Source organism: Protopterus annectens, chromosome 5.part0, assembly GCF_019279795.1.
Source record: "Protopterus annectens isolate FY-2018-M chromosome 5.part0, PAN1.0, whole genome shotgun sequence".
Lineage (NCBI taxonomy): Eukaryota > Metazoa > Chordata > Ceratodontiformes > Protopteridae > Protopterus > Protopterus annectens.
The window spans coordinates 278,655,790-278,678,194 of NC_056735.1; the positions used below are offsets into that span (position 1 = coordinate 278,655,790).

Here is a 22,405-nt window from a genome sequence, read left to right on the forward strand (position 1 = left end):
TGATATAAATCTGAGATTATTATGTCTAGCAACATCTCTTACCAGAGAATATTCCTGCAACTCGAGAGCTTGGTTCTCCCACACCAACACCAGGTACTGGAATCGGAGATGGATCATGGTCAAACAGAACCCTAGGAAGGGTAATAGATCAGGGACCTTGTGAAGATTGGGGAAGATGGGTGAAGACTGCCAACCTAGCCAAATAGAATTTGATATCTAATTCTATCATTTGTAAATATAAATGTAAAATACAGGCTTGTTTCTTAAATTAAATAAAACACTGTAAAATGTGAACTTCAAGATTGTAGCAACACTGCCATCTGCTGTAAGGAAAACTAAGCCAAGCATTTCACATCTGTTCTTTTGAAGTTAAAATGATGTCTTGTATACCCCTTTGATCGAGATAGTGGCGTGAAGAGGCTAGCTGAACACATTCTTTCTATTGTTTTAACTTAAGGAATAATTACTAAGAGTGTACATGTGAAATGTCTTTTATTCTAGTTTCCTGAGCAGGTGTAAGCTTGCTAAATAATGTAGTCTGTTGGCCTGGGAGCTCCAGACTAAGTGTAAAAATGATGTAATGTGTATACTGAGAAAACCTAAGTGTCAAAATGATGTAATCTGGGAGGGTCCAGCAGAGATGTTGTTAGTGAGTTTAAAAACTATTGCTGAGAGACAGACTGTAAGCATTTTGATCTTGATATCTAAACTCAACACTGCCTTGCTCTATGAAAGTAAGTTATCTTAGAAGTATGTTTTCTTGTAGAAATAGCTAGGACTATAAAGATTAGACTTAAGTATTTTTCTGTTATATCAGAACTTTCCTACTGTATTGTTTTATGTTTCTGTGCGATCTCTGAACTCTTGGATAGCACTGTGGTGTAGTAGTATTGTCTTGTGTTTTTAATTATTTATTATTAAATATTTTAAAAACCTTTTACCTGTGGCTGGTTTGAATAGAGTTAAGTTAAGCTCTAGAGTACATTGCGTATTTATAGAGTTTATTGTACAAAGCCACTCGACATAAGCCTTAGACTGATTAGTCACACTTACCAATTGGATGATAATATTGCACAGTAATAATTGGACACCCTTTTAAGGGCTTAAGGGTAGCTGATAATTATTAGCTAGTGGTGGCAGTAATTACTACCGTATAGTCTGGGTAAAGGGGCACAGCTGGAGAATCTGTGTCAGCCTTTACCAGAAGTGTCTGTGAAGTTGTATAAATACTTATCTCAAAGTGTGTGTGGTGTGTCAGCTACCTGGGCAGGGACACGAAGAACTGGTGGGACAGAGAGGGTAATGGAGGTTACCTTGTCAGCTAGGCTGAGATCTGGACCCTATAGTTGTGCCAGTGGGGAGTCTTATTGGGGACATGGGGAGCAAGGGAGCAAACAGCCCCAGACTGACTGTGATCTCTGTGTGCACTTAAGGGAAATTGTACTTTACTGTGTGTATTTGTTATCCTTTCCTCTTATATGAGATGCCCTCCCTGGTGTCAGTGGTAAGGATTGAGGCTTTTTGATTGCTGGGCCACAGCACGGCTGTCACGGCCCCTACAGTAGCACCCCTGCAGCAGCCTACTAAATCCCCTCCAACAGCAGCCCCCCTCCACAGCCATTCCAGTGTTCCATTACTTGCCTATTTCTCCCCAGTTACCATAAACGCTGTTCAAACCTGTCAATGTGCATACTGTTTTCTTATTTACTTTTACAGTGATTACAGATATTGAAATAAAAGTTTTAAATTAAAATTTTATAGCACAAACAACGATAATCACAAGGGTAAGGTGGTCCACACAGCCTATCTGGACCTTGCTAAGGCCTTTGACACCATCCCCCATTCTGGAATCATAGATAAACTTACTAAGCTACCACTCCATCAGTCTGACGAGCCTGATCTGCAAGGCCATGGAATGTATTATCATGGAACTTATAAACAAAGACATTGGCAACCTGCAAACACTGGACCCCATGCAGTTTGGGTTTGTGAAGGGCCAATCTTGTCTCCTGAACCTGACTGACTTCTTTGAATCAGCCTCCAGAGCCATGGACAAGGATAAGGTGGTCCACACAGCATATCTGGACCTCACCAAGGCCTTTGACACCATCCCCCACTCTGGAATCATAGATAAACTTACTAACCTGGGCATTGATCCCTATGTCACTCAATGGGTTGCTAAGTGGATTACTGACAGAACCCACATTGTAAAAGTAGCCGACTCCAAATCCAGCTGCAGACAAGTGACAAGTGGAGTACCTCAGGGTACAATCCTGGGACCGCTCTTGTTTGGCATCTACTTCTCTGAAGTACAGGCCAACACTAAGGGACTCTGGCTAACAATGTTCACAGATAACTGCAAACTGGGAGCCATTGTTGAATCCCCAAATGATGTGGACATTCTACAAAAGGGCCTTACCGAATCAGATGCTTGGTGCCAGAGCCCTGGGCTCAGGCTCAATGCCAAGAAATGTATAGTTATCTCCTTTGGGAAAAAACATGTACCCATGAATTTCCACATAGGTGGCAGTACACTAAACACCAAAAGTGTGATAACAGACTTAGGGACACAGGTGGACATTGGCCTCTGGTCTCACCTTCGATAACCACAGTCTCACAATTAAAGCAGACTTAGGATGAACAGTAAACATCTCTTCCCTTGAAACTCACAATTCCTTGAAAATGCAATGAAACTCATAATCCCTTGAAAATGCACTAAAACTCATAATTCCCTGAAAAATGTACTGAAACTCAAACTCATAATAACTTCAGCAGTCTGGAAGCTGGTGTAGAGGACTCAGCCTCTCGACTCCTTTTACCAAGGTACAGAGTTTGAGCTTGGTCAAGTTAATTGACTAACCTGCCCCATTAACTAGTGCATTATGCATCATACCTTTCAACCATTTAATGCAAGAAATTTGGAGCCCAAAATAATGAGGGTGAAATGGAACAAAAATAGAGAGTTTAAATATTGCTCTTTTTAACTTATAACGTTACTAGAATAATAGGATTTGTGTTAACATGTATTATTTGAAGGATATGAAGTCTGAAATTGGTACACATTTCATTATTTAGTGAAGTCAATCCTCAGTGATTTACCAGAAAATTACAAATTGTACTTGAAACAGGCCAAAAACATGATGCTAAATCTGGACATTCTGTGAAAATTTGGACAGTTGAGAGGTATTTTTCACAAACACACATGCACACGCACACACACGCGTGCACACACACACCTCTCTCATACAGCAACATTCACACTTTCTCTCTGATAAAGCAATGAATGAATGACTAATTCAAATTACACACACGTCTCTCTTGTCCCCCATACAGCAACACACACACACACACGCACACACACACACACACACACACACACACACACCCATCTCTTTTTTCCCATACAGCAACATACAACACACACACTTTCTCTCTCATACAACAGCAAACAGAAAAAAAAGCCTGCGTTTTGTCATTGGATATAAACTCCATGATTACCTTTTTAGAGATTCTTGAATTTGTTCCTCATAATGCATTGTAACAATGTAATTGAATTACAGTCCAAGCTCTACCATATAAACATTAGCAGGTACACTGAATCAGTGATCAGCTTGACAATGATCGACCCTGGTAAACAAATAAATAAAATAAACACTGCCATACTGTTTGGTGTCATGTAATAATTATGCCTTAAGATGAACTACTTTGAAATATTTTAATTGTTTTTTTTTTTCACTTTGAAATATTTTTGGGAAAGCTGCATGCACCTCCCATAATGTATTTGCAACGTAAGATGTGTGAAATCTTCCTCTTTTGAATTTTGACACGTGCACACTTGCATATCTCTTTGTTCATGTTAACTGTTTTCTGTTATTATTTCCCTGTTTTGCTTTTATTTTTAATGTTATATCCGCAGGGCAGTTGTCTGCTAAAAATCATAGGCTGATTCTTCCTCTGACAAGACTCAGCTATAATATAAGAATGATTTTAAATTAGCTGGCAATTCTGTCTATTCTACATGGATAGCTAAAATCTGTAACTCATTGCTGACAGATAATATGGACAACTACAAACATTCTGCAGTTTAAAAAAAGACTCAAATCCCATTTACTGAATGCAAAGCTATGCTTATGCATCAACCCTGGATAACTTATGAGTGCCTTCTTGCAACCCACCCCCACTATCTAACTCCTCTATCCTCTCCTTCCCTATTCTTTTTACATTCTCCACACCATCCTTTCCTTCACAATAATTAGTCTGACTCAATCTCTGTCCCTAAAACTTCCATTAAATTTTCTCAGTAACTTGTCTATTTTCTCTTTATTACTATCTCTCCCTGATAGCATAGTATTATTTACCTGCATTATTTCTCCATAGTTATGCACTGTTATTAGAAATGTGTATAAACCTTAGTCTACACATGTAAAATCGAATTCTGTATGCATTACACTGTATCTATGTGTTACTTCTCTGTTGTAATGTTTTGTTATTTTGCACAATTGTCCTGTTGTAAATGTAGAGCTTTTCTACCCTGGCTTCTGTTGAAAAGGGGACTGTATCCAGTCAGATTTTTCCAGTAAATAAATAAATAAAATAGAAAGAAAAGACTCAGACATAATATATTGATGATTTCAAATTAGAATGATATATGTATGTGTCTAAGGGCATCAAAATACCCTTTGATTAAATGCATTTAGGAATAAAGCTGAAACAACACAAAATACAAAACATAAGGGCTAAAACCTGCTATGGGAATGTAACACACATTATTCTAACTAAGAGCACTTAGCCATTCTACCAGAAGTGGGCAAAACAAACATTTTAAGAAAATCATTACCTGCATTAAAATGCATAGGCAATACAATGATATGTTAGAATGCAGTATAGAAATCCTCCCTGTGCTATGCAGTTAAAAACATTTGAAATGTCTTGCCTTTGTGTCACAATGATTTCCCACACAGAGTTAATTACATTTATCCATTTAGTGGTACCACTGTTTTTCAACACATTTATTGAATTATCGCTTAAAGACATAGGCAAATATATATTTATATAAAGAAAACAAACCATGTTAAAATATTCACAGTTACACACATTCAACATCCCATATATAATTTTACAAAATTATCAAGCTAACATTACATGAATTTATCATGTCATGTTTCCTTTAAACTTCACTCCTCTTATAAAGCATTATTCTGCATGTATTGTTCTTACATTTTGCATTTTTTTCTAAGTAATTTGCTCCTACCCTTTTCGAAAGATCTCACTTCCAGTTATATTACCAATACAATATTCACTACTTCAAATACAGTTGGTTTAGAGTTTGATTTCTATTTTCTAGTATTTTTTTTCTGGCAGTCACCAGAATTAAACTTAATAAGGTCTTACTATGTCTAGGCAATTCAGATTGTACATCCTAACTCAAAAATAAATAAATAAATACATAATTTCCTTAGTTACAACCATTTGCTTACCTAATGTTTCTGACAGATCACTGTTTTAAAAATTTAAGTCTGCCAACTCATTATACCGCAAAAGTGTATATTCCAAGTTTAATCTTTCTTACACATCACACCTCCTACATTTGCCATTTCCCTGAGGAAAACTTTGGAATATGCTTGGGGTTTAAAAATACCTATGTAAATATTTTCAAGCAGGTATCTTAAAATTTACGGAATTTGTTGCATATTTGGGAGCCATACATATGTCCTCCAATGCTTCCTTGTGAATTGCTTATCCAATCTCTCTTCCAAATTCTAACCTCTTTTAAATGATTCTTATATTTATTGTGCAATATTTTATATGCCCTGCTATAATTAACCCTTTTTAATAGTAACTTCTGTTCTAGATTCAACTAAAAACTCTTCCAGAGTAGGTCTTTCACTTAGGATCCTATTTTCCCTTTCCTCTTTGCCTATATTCTGATATTAATCCACAATAGGGTAGGCAGTGGCTAACCTGCAATCTAAATTTCTTCTTGGCTTCTTCCCATTTGATTAGCTTTCCCTCTCTACCTATTTTCCCAATACCTTGGTTTATTTGCCAGGTTTCTCCAGTAAATTCCAAGCCCCCTCTTGCCTATTCTCTGTATCTCTAATTGGAGTCATTCCTATTGGCAGAATCTCCTTTCTCCATTCTCTTGTTGGCTTAGTTCTTTGGGGTCTATATTAGAACACCGAACATTCAAAATTTCGAGTGTTCTAATATCGAACCCTATGAATCGAAAATTTAAAACATTGAACATTCAGAACAGCAAATATTTTCCTAGGGAAAAAAAATTGATGTTCTAAAACACATACATGCAACACAAGCACACCAAACAAACAGCAATCCACACACATACACCTAAACTCTTACACCTAACCCTACACTAAACTATACATACACCACTAACTATCCACTTACCTTAACCCAAACCCTAACGCTAAGGTCCGTCACTATCACACAGTCACCGCACCCGCTCCTTAACTCTTACTCACCTAACCCGCCCTAACCCTCACGTCCACACAATCGCACACTTACCTGAACCCGACCCGGAACTTTCCACCACGGTGCTAAAAATACAGAAGCAACAGAAATGGACAACCAAACTCTTTCCCTAGGAAAAATTTGGTTTTCTGTTTCTTCAATATTTTCAGCGTTCGCTGAAAATGGGTCGATATTAGAACACTTGAAATTTTGAAAGTTCAGTGTTCTAATATAGACCCGTTCTTTGAATACTCTCTGATACTTTATGAATGCAATATTCTGTGTGGCTGCTGTTATTCTCCTTGAGGATCTGCATCCAAAATCCCACACACTCCTTATTTCTTGAATGTTCCCACTGGTTCTCCATTCCTTTCCAATTTGAATGATAGCTTTCTGCTTGTGTTATCTATATGAGCCTTAACTTTGTAGCTCTAAAATATCCCTTCAAATCATTTAATCCCAAACAAACTTGCTCTATTGGAAGGACCAACTTACCCCACTTGACTCTTGCCTTGTTCCTCTCCTAGATAAAATACTTCAGCTCTATTAATTACAGCCCAGAACTTCTCCCTTGGTTGATTAAAAATATGACTGACCTATATATAAAATTAAAGGGACTAAACACATTTTTACTGCTTGGATCTTGCTATCCATATCCATAAGCAAGAACTTCCAGTTTCTCAGTTTTATTATCTTTTGTTCAGTCTATTCCCACATATCCTTAGCTGCTGTAGCAGAATCTTTTTAACTCATACTCCTAAATGCTTCATGTGTGAGTATATAGTTTATAGCTATAGCTATAGCCTTTGTATTATCTTCATTAATTTTATATCCTCAAAATACTTGAAACTGTCTCAGAATGTTCCACAACACTAAGATGTCCTTTTCTGTCTCAGAATGTTCCACAACACTAAGATGTCCTTTTCTGGATTTATAAAGTACAAAATAATATATTCTGCAAATAAAGCCAGCTCTTCATGATTACTACACCAATTATATCCTTGCATTTCTGAGTTCCTTATTTTCATTGCAAGTGGCTCTAAATTTAATGCAAACAACAAAGGAGAAAGAACACATTCCTGTCTGGTTCCTCTGTTCAGACACAATGTACCACAGCAGAGGCACCCTACCACTTTAATATGAGACTCTGATCCCTCATGTAGTCGTCATATTATTGTATCAGGGAATGTACATGTTTCCATTGCCCTACTAAACTCCCAGCTTACTCTGTTGAATGCTTTCTCTCTGTCAAGACCCACCAACAACACAGGAATTTTCTTACATTCTTCTTCCCACTGGATCATCATTCTTCTATTAATGCTGTAAAATATTTCCTCCCCCTCCACAAAACCATACAGATCCATAGATATCAATTTTGGCAACACTTCTGTAACTCTTAATAGACATAAACACTTTATAGTTATGATTTAAAATTGAAATGGGTCTATATGAAGCTGGGTCTGATGGGTCTTTACTGTCTTTAGATATTGCACCCACCACAGCTTTTTCCCAGGATCTTGGTGCTTTCTCTGTTTTTAAAATAGAGGTATAAACAAATCCTTCCATATCTTTATCACTTTATTCTCTCCTTGCTTGCAGACTTTCACAGGAATACCATCTATTCCAGGAGACTTTCCCACAGATCAATTATATGTCACCATTTTAATCTAATCTCCTCCTGTTTTAGCTAGTAATTGCTGCACCTCAACTACCTCTAACCGTGGCATACCCAAGTCTTAAATAAATATTTCCATCTGTGCCTTTTCTTCTTTTCCACATTCTCTCGCTTTATACAAATATTCATAAAACTTCTGAACTATCTCTAATACCTCTGCAGGATCTCTTGTTACTTTTCTTGTTATACCACCTTAAGGTTGGTAACAAACCTTTCTACTTTCTGTTGCCTAAGTTATTGTGCTAAAAGATTTTGTGCTATGGAATTATCATCAAAAACATTTTCTTAACAGCAATCTTTCAAAACTGATGCAGAATATCTGTATAGTCCCTTATTTTCTCTTAAGCACCCGGCAATTGTGCCTCTTCTTGTTCTGTGACATCCCCTTTATTCTACAATAATTTAACCTTTGTCAGCCCATCTAAATAATTCCTGTTACTTAACCACATCTCTTTTTTCTTTTTTTTCTGCCCTACTTTAAACTCCACTTTCTTTTTATCCTACTCACTAACTATAACTTCGGAAGACATTTCTATCTTCCCTAATAACTTTTGGATAATTTCCTCTACCAGTTCTTTTTAACAGGTAGGTGAGGAAGCACCAGTGCCTCATTTGTACTTCATAACCCTGCATTTTTACCCTAGTTGTTATTGGCACTTTATTTGAAATTGTTGTTTGATGTGCATCAAAGCTTTCAATTAATGCACATGTCCTGTGAAATGTAATGTCTGTCTAATCTAGCCCTTTTATCGAACTGAGGCATACCTCTCAACCTTTTAGCAAAAGAAATCTGGACAAAGCCTAAAATAATGGGGGTGCTCCAAAAATAGGGACAGATTTTAAAAAGTATGAAACAAGTATGGTAGCCCAATGTAGGTCATTATTTAGTGACTTGAATCCTCAGTGATTTACCATAAAACCACAAATTGTATGAGGAACAGACCAAAAATATGAGGCAAAAATCTGAACATTCTGTGAAACTCTGGACAGTTGAGTGGTACATCTTGGAGAATAATATGTAAATTATCTACCGGTTCCTATTACTGAATTCATCTAAAAGCAACCTCAACAAGCTGGCAATCTCCTACAATCACATTGCCAGATTTGCTACCGGCTCCCCTTTCAGAACCCACCACTGCCAAAATCTGAAACAACTGGGTTTGCTGGAACTGCATAATCAAATTCTATTCCACCAACTGATCATTTGCCCATAAAACCCTTTATCATCCAGGTAATGCACCAGTTCTCATGAGTCTAATTGGCCCATATAAAAATCTTACAAACCTACGCTCAGCAAATAAATTACTTGTATCTAGACAAAAACCCAACAATAAAGCAGGAGATTCCCTTTTCTCTAATGCTGTGGGAAAAAGCTGGAACCTACTTCCTGGTGAACTCACATCTCTTTCTTCAACTGCACTATTCAAAAAGCAACTCAAATTATACCTTACAACCCATTGGCTATGTCCTTGTACTAACCCTGACTAAGATTTTTCTTCCTGTTATCCTTGGTTATAGCACCAATTTACTACTCACTTTATAGCCACTTTAAGACCACTACCTTCTAAGTTGGACTTATTGTACCCAGGAAAGAATTTATGGACATGTCACTGCCTAGTAGATGAGTTACTGCCCTTAACTAATTCTCCCAATCTTGTTTATAACTATTCTGTTCTGCCATATTTATAACTTTGATTTGGGAATCTCCCACATCCTTCTGAATACTCTTCTCTTCTACTATTGTTTGGTTAAAAAAAAAAGGAATTTTCTGTTTTGTTTTACTTTTATCTATCATGAATGCTAAGTTACCATGTAACACCTGTTTTGTCTGACAAGTGATCTGTAACTGAAGTTGTAATGTTCTGTTTGTTCTTGTCTTTTATGTGGAGCTTTTCTCCCTGGGCCTCTACTGAAAATGGATATATATCCAGTTAAACTAGCTTGATCAACAAATGTAAAATAAATAAATGTCTTCTGTACCAAATATTTTCATAAATTATTTTAGAAATCTACCGTCTTTTGTTATATTTTCCCTTCTAGGTCCCCCAGAAACATCCTCACTGTTGCAAATCAAATTCCAGTCCCTACCGATAAATAATACTCTCTGCAGAAAGCTGATTATTTCTCACAAATTTTCTTAAGCTCTATAATAGTTTTAGGTGGAGTGTAAATGCATGCCAGCATAATCCTCCTGCCTTGTCAGTAGCATTTACTAGCACATATCTTCCATTATCATTTTTTCCCTCTTCTATCACTACTGGAACTCTTCCAACAATCAGTACAAGTACTCCCCTTTTCCTTTGTCCCTGATATTCTGCTGAATATCCAACCTGAAATCCTTCATCAAATTCACATGCTCAGTTCTTTCCAAGAAGTCTTGTGTAGATTTATTACTTGCACTCTGCATTTCTATGTTTCAATAGTCTTACATTTTTGTCTATACCTTTGTGGCCATTCATACTCCCAAATTATATGTTTAATATAGCATTTATGATACAAAGTTATTATTTAATATAATTGTAATCATAATTATAGAAGTTACTTTCTCACACCATTGTCTAGTCTTCTTAATATCAACAATCAGTGGCATAATGTCACACTTTACCATAATGAAATTATGCAGGCCTCAAAGTGGTCCTACAAGCTACCTTTTTAATTGTGCAATAATTCACTTTTTGCTGCAATTCTGATACTTTATTGCAGGTTTTTACAAATATACTGCAGTAATCAGTGTACTGTTTAATATCCTATATTTTCCAAAAGCTTATTTTTCTAAATTCCATTACAGTTCATGTTCTACATCAGTCTATCTCATACTGCTTAAGAGAGTCATATTCTGATTATCTACTAAGCTGTGAAATTCTGCCATTAATTTAGACAAACGTTCTATTTTTAATTAACTTTTTTATGACATTTAAATTTGTTTGCAATTATTAATGGTTGTAGACTCAAATGTATGAAATTTATGAAGTCTTGCCAACATTTTAAATGTTTCTGATGATGGCTTTTCTGGTACTTGAAAATTGCACAGCATCCGAAACAGTATGTAATCCATTACACTAATGATTGCAGAAGTATTAATTTCACTAAAACTGTATCTACCAATATAGTAAAGCTCCAAGCTTTAAATGATATGCTTACCAATTTTCCAAAGCAGCATCAAAAGTTCTAACACTTTCAGGATTGCCTTACAATTTCAGACCATTTTCACATTCTTCTACTAAACTTATGATCATTTATTTTGGCATACAGAATCACTCTGTATAAACAACTTCTTTAGAGCATCAAAGATCAGCTCATCACATGTTGTCTTTGGATATCTCATTATTAATCCTTATAAACTGTTCCACAGATTCATTGATTAGGTTATGTTTTCTGCAAAAAACACTAAGTGTACTATACAAGTACCCGATTTCCAGATTATCCATATTGCTAGCTAGGGGTTTTCTTATCACCAGTCTTATAATTTTCTTTTCCTCTTATATACATTTCATAATCCATTGCCTTAAGCATGTCTTATCAAACCTGAACACAAAATTGTTACCACTCTATTGAATATTCGACAACTTAACTTTTACACAGTACAACTTTGAGATTAATACATAAAAAGGAATCATAATGAATTCTGCTTTTTCTGTACAATTAGATAAAGTTACATGTGCACTGCCAGCAATGAGCATACATACAACACTGGGACCTAAAATGTTATATATTTCAGTTTTTATTTTACTGTGCAAAATACAGTTCATTGAGCTGTATGATTCTAGCATCTCCTCTAAGAGAGGTTGTATTTACACCTTCTTTTACTGCTCTACATTAACATAATGTGTTTTCTTCTTTTTAATAGGCTTACCTGTACTGGTTGGTGATGCTGAATTAGTTTCAGAGTTATTCACTAAAATAAATATAAAAAAACCACAAAGAAATATTGTAGTCAGTTAGACGTATTATATTTCATCTGAATGTTTTGTGTGATAAGTACATGAGCTCTTGTTACATATCTAATCTTAGCAGGCTTTCACCCCTTTATATGAACAACAGATCCTGCCAAAATAAACCATACACTGGAATGTATTCATATACTGATCACACGTATAAAAGCTGAGGCAGCAACCATATTATACATAAACTGAGGTATGTAATGCACTTACATAGCTTAGTGTGATATTGCAATGTACTATCCACTGACTAATGCAAAAACTTTAAGAAAACAGTTAATTACCATAAAAAGAAGTACCAGTCTCTACATGATTTGGGCATTCCACTAGTATAAACTGTTGTGTCTATGTAACCAAAACAGGCAGGTGAACACTTTTACAAATGCTGAAGTAGGGTCAAGCACAAATGACAAAAAAGATGAAGCAGTACAAGTACCATATCAGGAGCTATATTAACAGTTTACATATAAAGAAAAATATTTAACATTCAAGAACATGTGACTGATTGGAGACAACATTCCCCCTGTGAATCAAGCATTGAAAATCCAGTAACAATATTGTGGTAAGATTTCAAACAGAAGCCTGCCAGACTTATAAAAAAATCAGCGAAATAAAAGAATAATCTACAAAAACATAGCACACTGACTACTGCAGCATAAAAGTCCCATCAGTTACTAAAAATAACAAAATAACAAAACCCAAGCAAATGGACTTCATAACAGCAGTAAGTGTACTAGATGAGCTTTCTGTGCCATCAGTGCAGTACACAAATTCTGATCCTCAAACTGCACATAATGTAAAACTCATTAAAAGCAAATATTGTAAAGTAAATATAAAGCTCATAAAGCCACAGCATAATGAAAGACATAATTGATTACAGACAGAATACGCAGATTATTCCTAACATTACAAACTACACACAAATCTTTACTAAAATAATATATATTACTGAATAAAATAAATATATAACTTAAAAATGTGAGAAAAAAATGAAGTAACATAAATGAAATTAAAAGCATGGAACTGTTTTTATAAAATAAAGTAGACAAACATAACATACACAGAAAATAAAAAAGAATAAAATATACAATATTATAAAAAAATAATGGAAATGTATGACAGAAACAACCCAGTGCTATGTGGATAATGTTTTGATTACTCGTGTTTGGGTCTGTTTTGTCATGAGGACTAAATTGCTACAACCATGGGTAAACTATGTGTTACCCAGACCTAGCCATGGACTAGTGATACATTTCTTCATACCTAATTTAGAATTAATTTGTTTGAATAGCTTTTTACTTGTATCCTGGAACTGCTTTCCAGTGATGTAACACTTATATTTTTCTTTAACTTGCTTTCAAGTGGTTTCTATATGTAATATCTTAAAATTGTTATGTTTTATTCTCACTAGTAGAAGGATTGGTGGCCAGAAGTGCGTGAAATCTTGCATTTATCAAAATGCACGGGTACAAGCATCACTTCTGTACGTTGTTTTTATTACCTGAGTTAACAGCATTAGAACTTGTTTTGAATTATGCAGAAAATATGATCCTTGCTGTAGCAGTTTGAATCATGCTGGAAGAATACTTAGACATAGTTTCTTTATTCTGTAGATCACAGAATCATCTTCGTTTGGCAGAGAAATATTGATTTATTTTATTCAATGATTATTGACAAATTTAGTCATGAATAAAAAAATATTTACCAGGAAATGTCTTTAAGAAAATGTACATTAGTACATAATTTTGCATGTCTGGGCAACTCTGCAAACACAGTTATAATAAATACTGCCGCATCTGTACATTTAGACATGACTTTCCAACATGGATATCTGGATGTCACTTCTCGACAGTAAATCAACCCAAGAAGCATTTGATTCAACTGCCATATCAAAGAGAATAGTAATTTTCCCCAGACTGTGGTAACAAGGCTGCTTTTTATAATTATCTGTGGGAACAGTAGTTCCCCTTGTGTTAAGTAGATATGTTTCAAATATAAACTAAACTAAATACATTTAGTTTTAATAAATGCTGTCTCAGTCTACTAAACAAAAATGGTGTTCAAGTACCAGCCTACTGTGAATGAAATTAAAATCTTCGGCTTTTCCCATAAGAATTTGAATGGCACTCACCATCATACAGCAATGGTGCGCTATGCCAACCTCTGCACAAATGCTGAGGACAAAAAGGGAAAGCTTTCCCATGGGCCATTTATGGTGATGTGTGTTGAGTGTGATTCTATTTTTAGACTAGATTAAATGTTTGAAAAAGGGGTTGATAGTACAGTGGTGAAAATGGGGGGTGGCAAGCAGGGTGTATGACACAGGGGGAAGAATACAGGAATTTACAAGAGGGTGTTGAAAAAGCACATAGCTATCCACTTGTTCACAACATAAATGTAGAACTGTAGAAAGAACTTCATGACTTTGGAGAGTTACCATACCAGGGATGGTTGACAACAATAGAATAATGTGCATTTCCATTTGGACCAAATCAAGTGTGCCAAGATGAGACACAAGCATGTAGGAGAGTGATGTATGGGGTGTAATGTTTTTTTCTGGGACAATTGTCCCCCCCTTTTTTTTTTTGAGGGAGAGATAGGAATGTTGGGGAAGGTGCTTAGGAATGAGAGGGTCAGGTAGGTAGCAAGTACAGGCTTAGAGGACATACAAGACAGACAGGGATAGTGATAGACACAAAAGATTGGGGGACACCATGAGTAGGGATAGGGAGGGGACTTTGGAGGTGCATCTATGTCAATATTGAGAATGGTGAGAATCTAGTCTTTACCCTCACAACTGTCATCATGGTCTCCTTTGCTGGTGTCAGATGTGGCAACATTTTGGGTGTACAATGCAGGATCTTTTCAATACTGCTGATTTGGGCATCAGAGTCCCTCTCCATTATGCCCTGTCAGCTCCTGTTGGGTGAGAAATTAATACTCCTGGAGGCTGCCACTACACCAGTAGCTGGGGCAGAGTTGCCTGATACAAGTGGAGTAGGCTGGGCATGGGCTGTGGAGGCAATACTAACAGGTTGTGATACAGATGTGTTGGTGTTTGGGCTTTTTGTGGTGGGGCCACTGCAGCTACCTATGGAAGTATAGTGGGCCAAACCCCAGAGGTCAGTCTACCTCCTTGTGCTGATGGGCATTTTGTTTTCAGAAGCAATGTATTAAAAAAAGGAGAGATGGGTGAAGTAGGCAAAAAAAATAGATAATTATATCAATAGCATGTCACATTACTTAATTATTTCAATACAAAAACAATACATGAAAACCATAATTACACCTTGGCCACATTCAGATATGATGGGAAGGCAAGAATGTGAAATAAAATCAATCAAGTCACAATGGTATGTATCACTAACAGAATCACATATTTCATTATGCCAAATCAGATTTCTGCTTTCTAAGATAATAACTACATTTGCAAATGCTGAATTGTTAATGGCATGCAGTACTGAAATTAAAATATCGTATAAATATCTGTTTCTGGGTAATGAACCCACACACAATTAATCTGATGTACTCATTTCCTAATGCGATAAGTATAAGCCACTGGAGCAGGCACGTAGGCTTGACATTAAAGTTAAAGTACGCCTGCCCAAGATGAAATACAGTGATGGACTGAGTACTTTCAAGCCTTTTAATCAGAACAGATGCATACATACCCCTTGCCTCTCTGAGGTGGGCTAGTCTCTCCTAATGCACCTCATGGTTTTCTGCAATCTTTGGTGCAGCTGTATAGCAGAAAAAGTAAACTATATATGAAAGAATAATGAAAAAGTGAATTGGCTGGCCAATTAATTACATATCATAGAGAAGTTATGGGTCTGTATTCTCACACATCTGAGGATTTTTTCAGTCTTAAATTAATCCTCCCATCAATTAAGGAAGTCCCCATTGAGCCTCTTCCTGTCACTGCAGTGGTGACAACATTGCTCCCCAGTGCATGGGATGCCATTTGCACTGGATACAGCTTTGTCCATTCTATTCAAAGCCTCATCCTTATGTAGGGTCCCAGAATTATTTCCCCACAGTAGCCTCCAGCTGTAGTGCTTTATGAGGACTGCCGCAAAAATCCTAAACTCCTCATCACCCCATCATTCTGCTCTAAATGGAACACTATCTCTACCATCTCCAGCCATGTCTGCAGTAGTGAAGCTAAAACTAAGGGTCTAAATAAGCAGCTAATTCAGATTTCATGTGTAACACCTTGTGCTCAAAGACACACAGCCCTGCCAACTCCATTTGAGCAAGTGGAAGCAGAGCAATGGTTTACCAGTCACACTGGCAGTGACTACATGAAGAAGCAGAGAAGGTGTTAAAATGTCAGTGATATTTGGCCATGTGTGATGCTCATACTATTGAGATCTGCTCCGATGTTAAACCCCAATATGCTTTATGTTGCTGGTTATAATCATGGTTGTTTGGAGGAAAAATGGTATGGCTTCTGAAATATTGGCATGATGGGAGTTAGACACTGGTAAGACTGAGTAGCACCATATGGGAATTGTTCCCAAGAGAAAAAAAAAGGATAAAAATTAAAACTTTGCTAACTGCCACTGCCATAGGATTACTTACTTATTAAGATGGTAATCTGAGGTATTGTATTGTAATACTGAATTTAGAAATAATAAAGTAATGCCTCTGTGTCAGTGACTTTACTAAGTCACGGGACAGCATTTCTATGTGAAAGGCATTGTTTGTGTTTGCAAATACATCTCAGATGCATGTAGTTGCATGACGTAAGGCATGGTGGGGTAAGTTACGTACATATTTTATAACACATGCTGTTATAAACACACATAGGTGAGAAATCAATAATTACAACAAAATACTGTTCACATTATACACATGTATGTGCATCCCACCAGGGCCACCGAGAGAAAATCCAGGCCCCGATACAAAGAAGGTGTTTGGGCCCTTATACAAAATTCTACACGCACATATAAGTGTGCATATTATTATTTATTTCTAATGCTAACAATCGTAGATTACATTGCTACATTTAGATAACTATGTATAGGTATAAATGTAATAATAAAGTAATATATTTATGATAGTAAAAGACGTTTATAATAGCATTTATTATCTGCTGAGCAAAGGTGCTTTCCTGGCCTTTTTCCTAGCAAAACTCTGAATTACATAATCAAAAGTAATCTGTTTTTCTAGATCAGACTCAGTACTTAGTCTTACCAAATCTACTAGTCACGCTTGTGACATAGTGGATCTTAGAAAATTTTTTACCAGCTTTAGCTTGCTGAATGAGTGCTCTGCAGAAGCGACAGTGGCAGGAATTGTCAACAGAATACTCAGACTGACACATATATTTGAAAAGAGTCCTTCCAGTTTGTATTTTTTCAAGCAATTCAGCAGCTCCAATGGGCTCAGCTGGTTCTCTCCAAAATTTGATCGATGAACAGCTGGCAGATGACTCATCTCCATTACAAGATCTTCACTGATATCATCAGGATATTGATTTGCCAGTGATTTTGATTTTTCTTTCAGCTCATCTACAGGAATTGTTAGGTACTTCCAGAGGAAGCTGAACTTCTCAGAAATGTTCACTGCAGCATTGAAATGAGTCCACCAATAATATTATCCAACATTACATAGAAAACAGACTTTCTGAAATATGCTTCTGCAGGGGAGTCATTCATTTCATGTTGTTGTGTCAATTTGGCATCTTCACCATGGAACCTCCTTTTGCATTTTGCGTCACCACGACTTCCAGATAGTTTAATTTCTATGTGTAAATTGGAAGCAACATGCTTAGCTTCACTCCACATACTTTTCCAGTTGTTGCAGAGATCTGTCAGTTCTGAAATCAAGGTTTTTATGTTGGACACTTCAACACCCAGTGTTGCATTTCTGGATTGGATAACTTTGTTACAGATATCAACTGGAACTAATATTTTGTACCATACAACAGACATTATCACACAAACGAATGATGTCACATAAGACAAAGCTCCATTAATCTCTGTTCTTGTTTTGGCAGTTAGGTTCAGCTTCAAGAGGTCTTCTAATGCTAATTTGATGCCAGGCAGATGGGCTACAAAGGGCTTCAAACTTTCAACATGGTCTGACTACTGTCTGCTAGACATGCCATGAAGAGAACAGCCAATATTATTTTTGCAATTCTGCAAAATTTTCCATCGATATGGACTAGAGCTAAACAAGTTATAAATAGTTTGCATAGTTCTAAAGTATGTTATGGTTTCAGGAATACATTCTGCAGCATCATTTCCACACAAATTTTGTGTGTGGCATCCACCTGGAGAAAATATAGCAGTTGGACATTGCTCAAGTATTCTTGCTTGTGCACCTTTATATTTTCTAGCTGCATTATCATAATCCTGTGCTTGGCAATCAGAGAGTGGAATATCATGTTCGTTCAATGTATCTACAATCATCTGTGATATGTCAGATCCAGTTTTGTCACTGCAGTCAACAAATTTCAGAAATCTTTCTACAATTTCAAACTGGGATTCAATTTGAATTACATAACACAGCAGGAATGTTGTCTGCTCAACATGAGATGCATCCGGTGTGGAATCAACTATCACTGCAAAGTACTTTGCAGTCTTTCTATCCTGCAAAATGCGTTGTTTCACAAGTTCAGAACATTCAGCAATTAACTCATTTTGACAATCAGCAGAGAGATAATGTACTTGAAGTCGTTCTCCCTTTTCTTGTGACTCTAACTTGCAACACATGTTCTTTTAGAATTGGATCCCAATGAGACAACAACTCTATTAGACCCCAAAAATATCCATTGTCCTTGTCACCAAAGCACTGTGAACTACCATGCAAAGCAAGCCCACATTCTCCAAATAATAGTATAACATTAATGATTTGTTTCATAATGTTGTACCACTTGACAGATTGTGTTGCAATTGATGTCTCTAAGAGACTTTCAACGCCCTTATAAGAAGACAGGCGTCTTTTTAATTCTCGCCAAGGCAGATAGCATTGCCTATGACTATTGCTTCTCCCATGTTCTGGTTTGCGACTACATAATTTTTGCCACGCCAGCAGCTGACCATCCTTCTGATGATGCAAGCATAGAATTGGATGTGGAGCTAATGTTGCAACACAGATTGTTCCAAAATAATCGGCAGGGAAAACAATATAATGCTTGCTTAACATCACTCCAGACAAGCCAATCTCGGACATGTTTCTCACCATTGAAATATCAAAATGTTAGTATGCTTTCTGGAAAAACTTGGTTATTCATATGTTTGGGAAATGTTTTAGGATTGTCAATATGACCTTTCATAACACGGTTTTCTATATCCAGCTGAGAAGGAACCTCTGTTACAAGAAGTCCAATGTCAATTCCAATATTACTCATTTCTTCACCACGGCCACATTCTGTAGACATTGACGTACTCGTTGCCTCACTTCTGTTTTCATCATTAACAATCACCTGTTCCTTCAAATCACCTTTTCTCTCATATCCTCCATCCTCCAAATCCACATTTGCGTCATCCACCTTTTGTGCAAGAATCACAATAGGATTTACTTGATCTGATGTTTTTTGAAAATCCAAACTGGCTTCATGAGATTCTGTCCTTTGTTTCAGTTCTGCATTTGGCTCACCTTGTTCTAAATCTAAAGTTTCATTTTTGTCAGTTTCTCTTGTTTTGAATTTAACGCCAACTTGAAAGAGTGTTTGCAGTCCGATTTTTATTAATCTCATCACGTTTTTGTTTTTCTTTATGTTTTTGAGCTCCAGATTTTTGAGATGACATGTTTAAGGCCTGTACTTGAAATTAAATCTAGAACATAGAAATTTGCCGTATTGCTATCAAGAATTTTGCTAGTGGTTTGAAAGTTAGGACAATATTGCTATTGATTTCTTCTAACCGTCAAGCCGTTTATAGTCTCGAATCTCGATAACTTAGACAAAAAGGCACGTGATGTCAGTGGGTCCTTTATGCTACATTTACAGGGAACTTTACTTGTGGAATTATTTCTTCCTTCGCTTTCCTGTAAAGTCTTCTTTGCAGTCCACGAAGAATCAGCTCATGCCCCGTTTTCTTCTTCCTCCCAGGATTTGGTGGGAAAGCAAGCAGGAGTAATCCAAGCAATAAGTTTGAAGCTAGTACGAATGAACACGTGAGAACACTTGTTGATAGTCACTTTCACAAGTTTTTGTTTGTTGAATCTTGAATGCACCGTATTATGTCACTCAAAACTTCAAAAGTATTTTATCATTGTCACGACCTTCTATTGCTTCGTGCTCACTCAATGCTTCATGATCTTGTACGCGAAAGTTCTTGCGCCCTTCTTTGTCTTAGTTTGTAAGGACGTCTCCTTCTTGAGAGTTGAGATAATGACACGCTTTAGTTTTCGTAATGTTTCTTGGGCTTCATTGGGCCCCCTTGAGCTTCATAGGCCCTGGAGCAATGTACTGGCTGCACTCCACTCTCCTTGGGTCTGCATCCCACATTAAATAGCATCAGTGTCATGTTTTATATAATTTACAGATTATATTGAGCTTCTTCATCAAGCAGCAACAACACATTTATTACACTAAACAGAGTTATGATACTGAGATGCATGTATTGTGACATTCCTGAGGAAAATGTGGTAACAAGTGCCATTCTGACACCCGCTATAAAAGTATCTGCCAAATGGATTCAAACCCTGAACCAGCAGTCCTTAGTCTTTATGATCAGTGCACTTAGAACTTGTGCCAGAGGGAAAGCTACCTGACAGGTTGAATTTACTTCCTGAGTACTATTCAGAGTGGTGACTGTAGTGCACCACTACTGGGCTTGTTTGCTCTACAGAAGAAATCATCTTTAGGAGAGGAGCCATGTTCATGTACTGCCATGTGAAGTGCAAATGCAAAAGGCATTAGAAAGACTATGCGAGAAAAAAAAAGCCGACAGTAAAATTAATTCGACAAGTTGGTATATCTAGCACAGCTCAGAGAAAGTGCACTCAAGTGATACATTCATCCTTGCAACATTAGAAATGTAGTTTGTGGAACACATTCTCAGATTTGCAGTTAATAACAAATAATGTGAAGGTACAAAGACAACAGATGACATACTGCTAGCAATAATGAGAATATTTGAGTTTTACCCAACAAAATAGTCCTCTAAAAAATTCAGGTTCAGGCACCTAGGGAGCAAGACATTTCCCTGTGGTACATTTGGTTGGAGACACATGACTGAAGTGACATTTGGTTACAGAGAAATATGGCTGTTGTGAATCCCTGTGGGCAAAGAGAAGCACACTCTGCCATGCCCACAGTTTAATAACCAAGTGCATGGGGGCAGAAGTAGTAATGAGTGTTGGGCTCAGTGCACAGTACATGTTTGTGCAACTACAACATGTAGAATTGTGTACAGCATGCAGGAAATCTTTCATGTTACTGTAGTCATATTTATGCTCCAGTGTGCATTTTTGGTAATGTTTCCTTGACACTATGAAGGAGGTAGTGGTCTACCCAAACCAATTACAAAGGCACTGCCCATTGTGCACTGACTTTTACTGCCACTGACATGCCCACTGGCCAGCCTGCTGCTGATGACTGCCATACTGCCTGCTGTCTCATGTTGCCTTGGGGGCCATGGACATTATTTTCCCTCTGTGCATTTGGTTATAGAAGTTGTGGGCATGGCACAGCATTCTTCTCTTTGCCCACATGGAATTAGCCACTGCAATATTTGTTACTGAATGTCACTTCAACTATGTGTCCCCAAACAAATGGGCCACAGGGAAATGTCTCACTGCCTAGGTACCTGAACCCAACCTTTTAGCAGTACTACACTCTGCAGATAAAGTCCACCACAGCTGGATAGAGTTCATAGGTTGGAAGCAGAGACGGTTGTAGTGACATTTGGCTACAGAGAAATATGGATGTTGTGAATTCCCTGTGGGCAGAGAGAAGCACACTCTGCCATGCCCACAGTTTAATAACCAAGTGCATGGGGGAAGTAAATATTGTGGGAAGAAATAGTACAGTCATTAGGTACGTTATCTATTTGCTGTATAAATAGCATGTATTTAACAACTGCAAATATACTTTTACTTTTTTGGTTTATACTTACAATAAGTAAGCATTGTTCTACTCTACTCATCCAGTTAAGACAAACACAGACAACAGTTAATCAGAAGAAGGTTTCAGATCTATAAATAAGGGTCTAAATATACTTCAGTTTTGGAACAGGCAAAGTTACTAAGTAGAAGAATGAAAAGTAAGAGCATTATGGTGACTGAAATCCTTTACGTTAATAATGAGCTCTTAATGGTAGGACAGAAACATGCCTGTTTTTTGGCTTGTCATACATCAGAATGT

The 22,405-nt window shown here is 36.9% G+C and overlaps 1 protein-coding gene across 1 annotated transcript in view; it reads right to left on the minus strand.

Annotated features, from left to right (window-relative positions):
* Positions 1–22,405, minus strand: part of LOC122802152 (putative protein TPRXL) — a 992,304-nt gene that overhangs the window by 423,940 nt on the left and 545,959 nt on the right. The window contains exon 13 of the mRNA XM_044071829.1: positions 12,000–12,041. Coding sequence (XP_043927764.1) covers positions 12,000–12,041 — 42 coding nt within the window. The remainder of the gene's footprint in view (positions 1–11,999; positions 12,042–22,405) is intronic.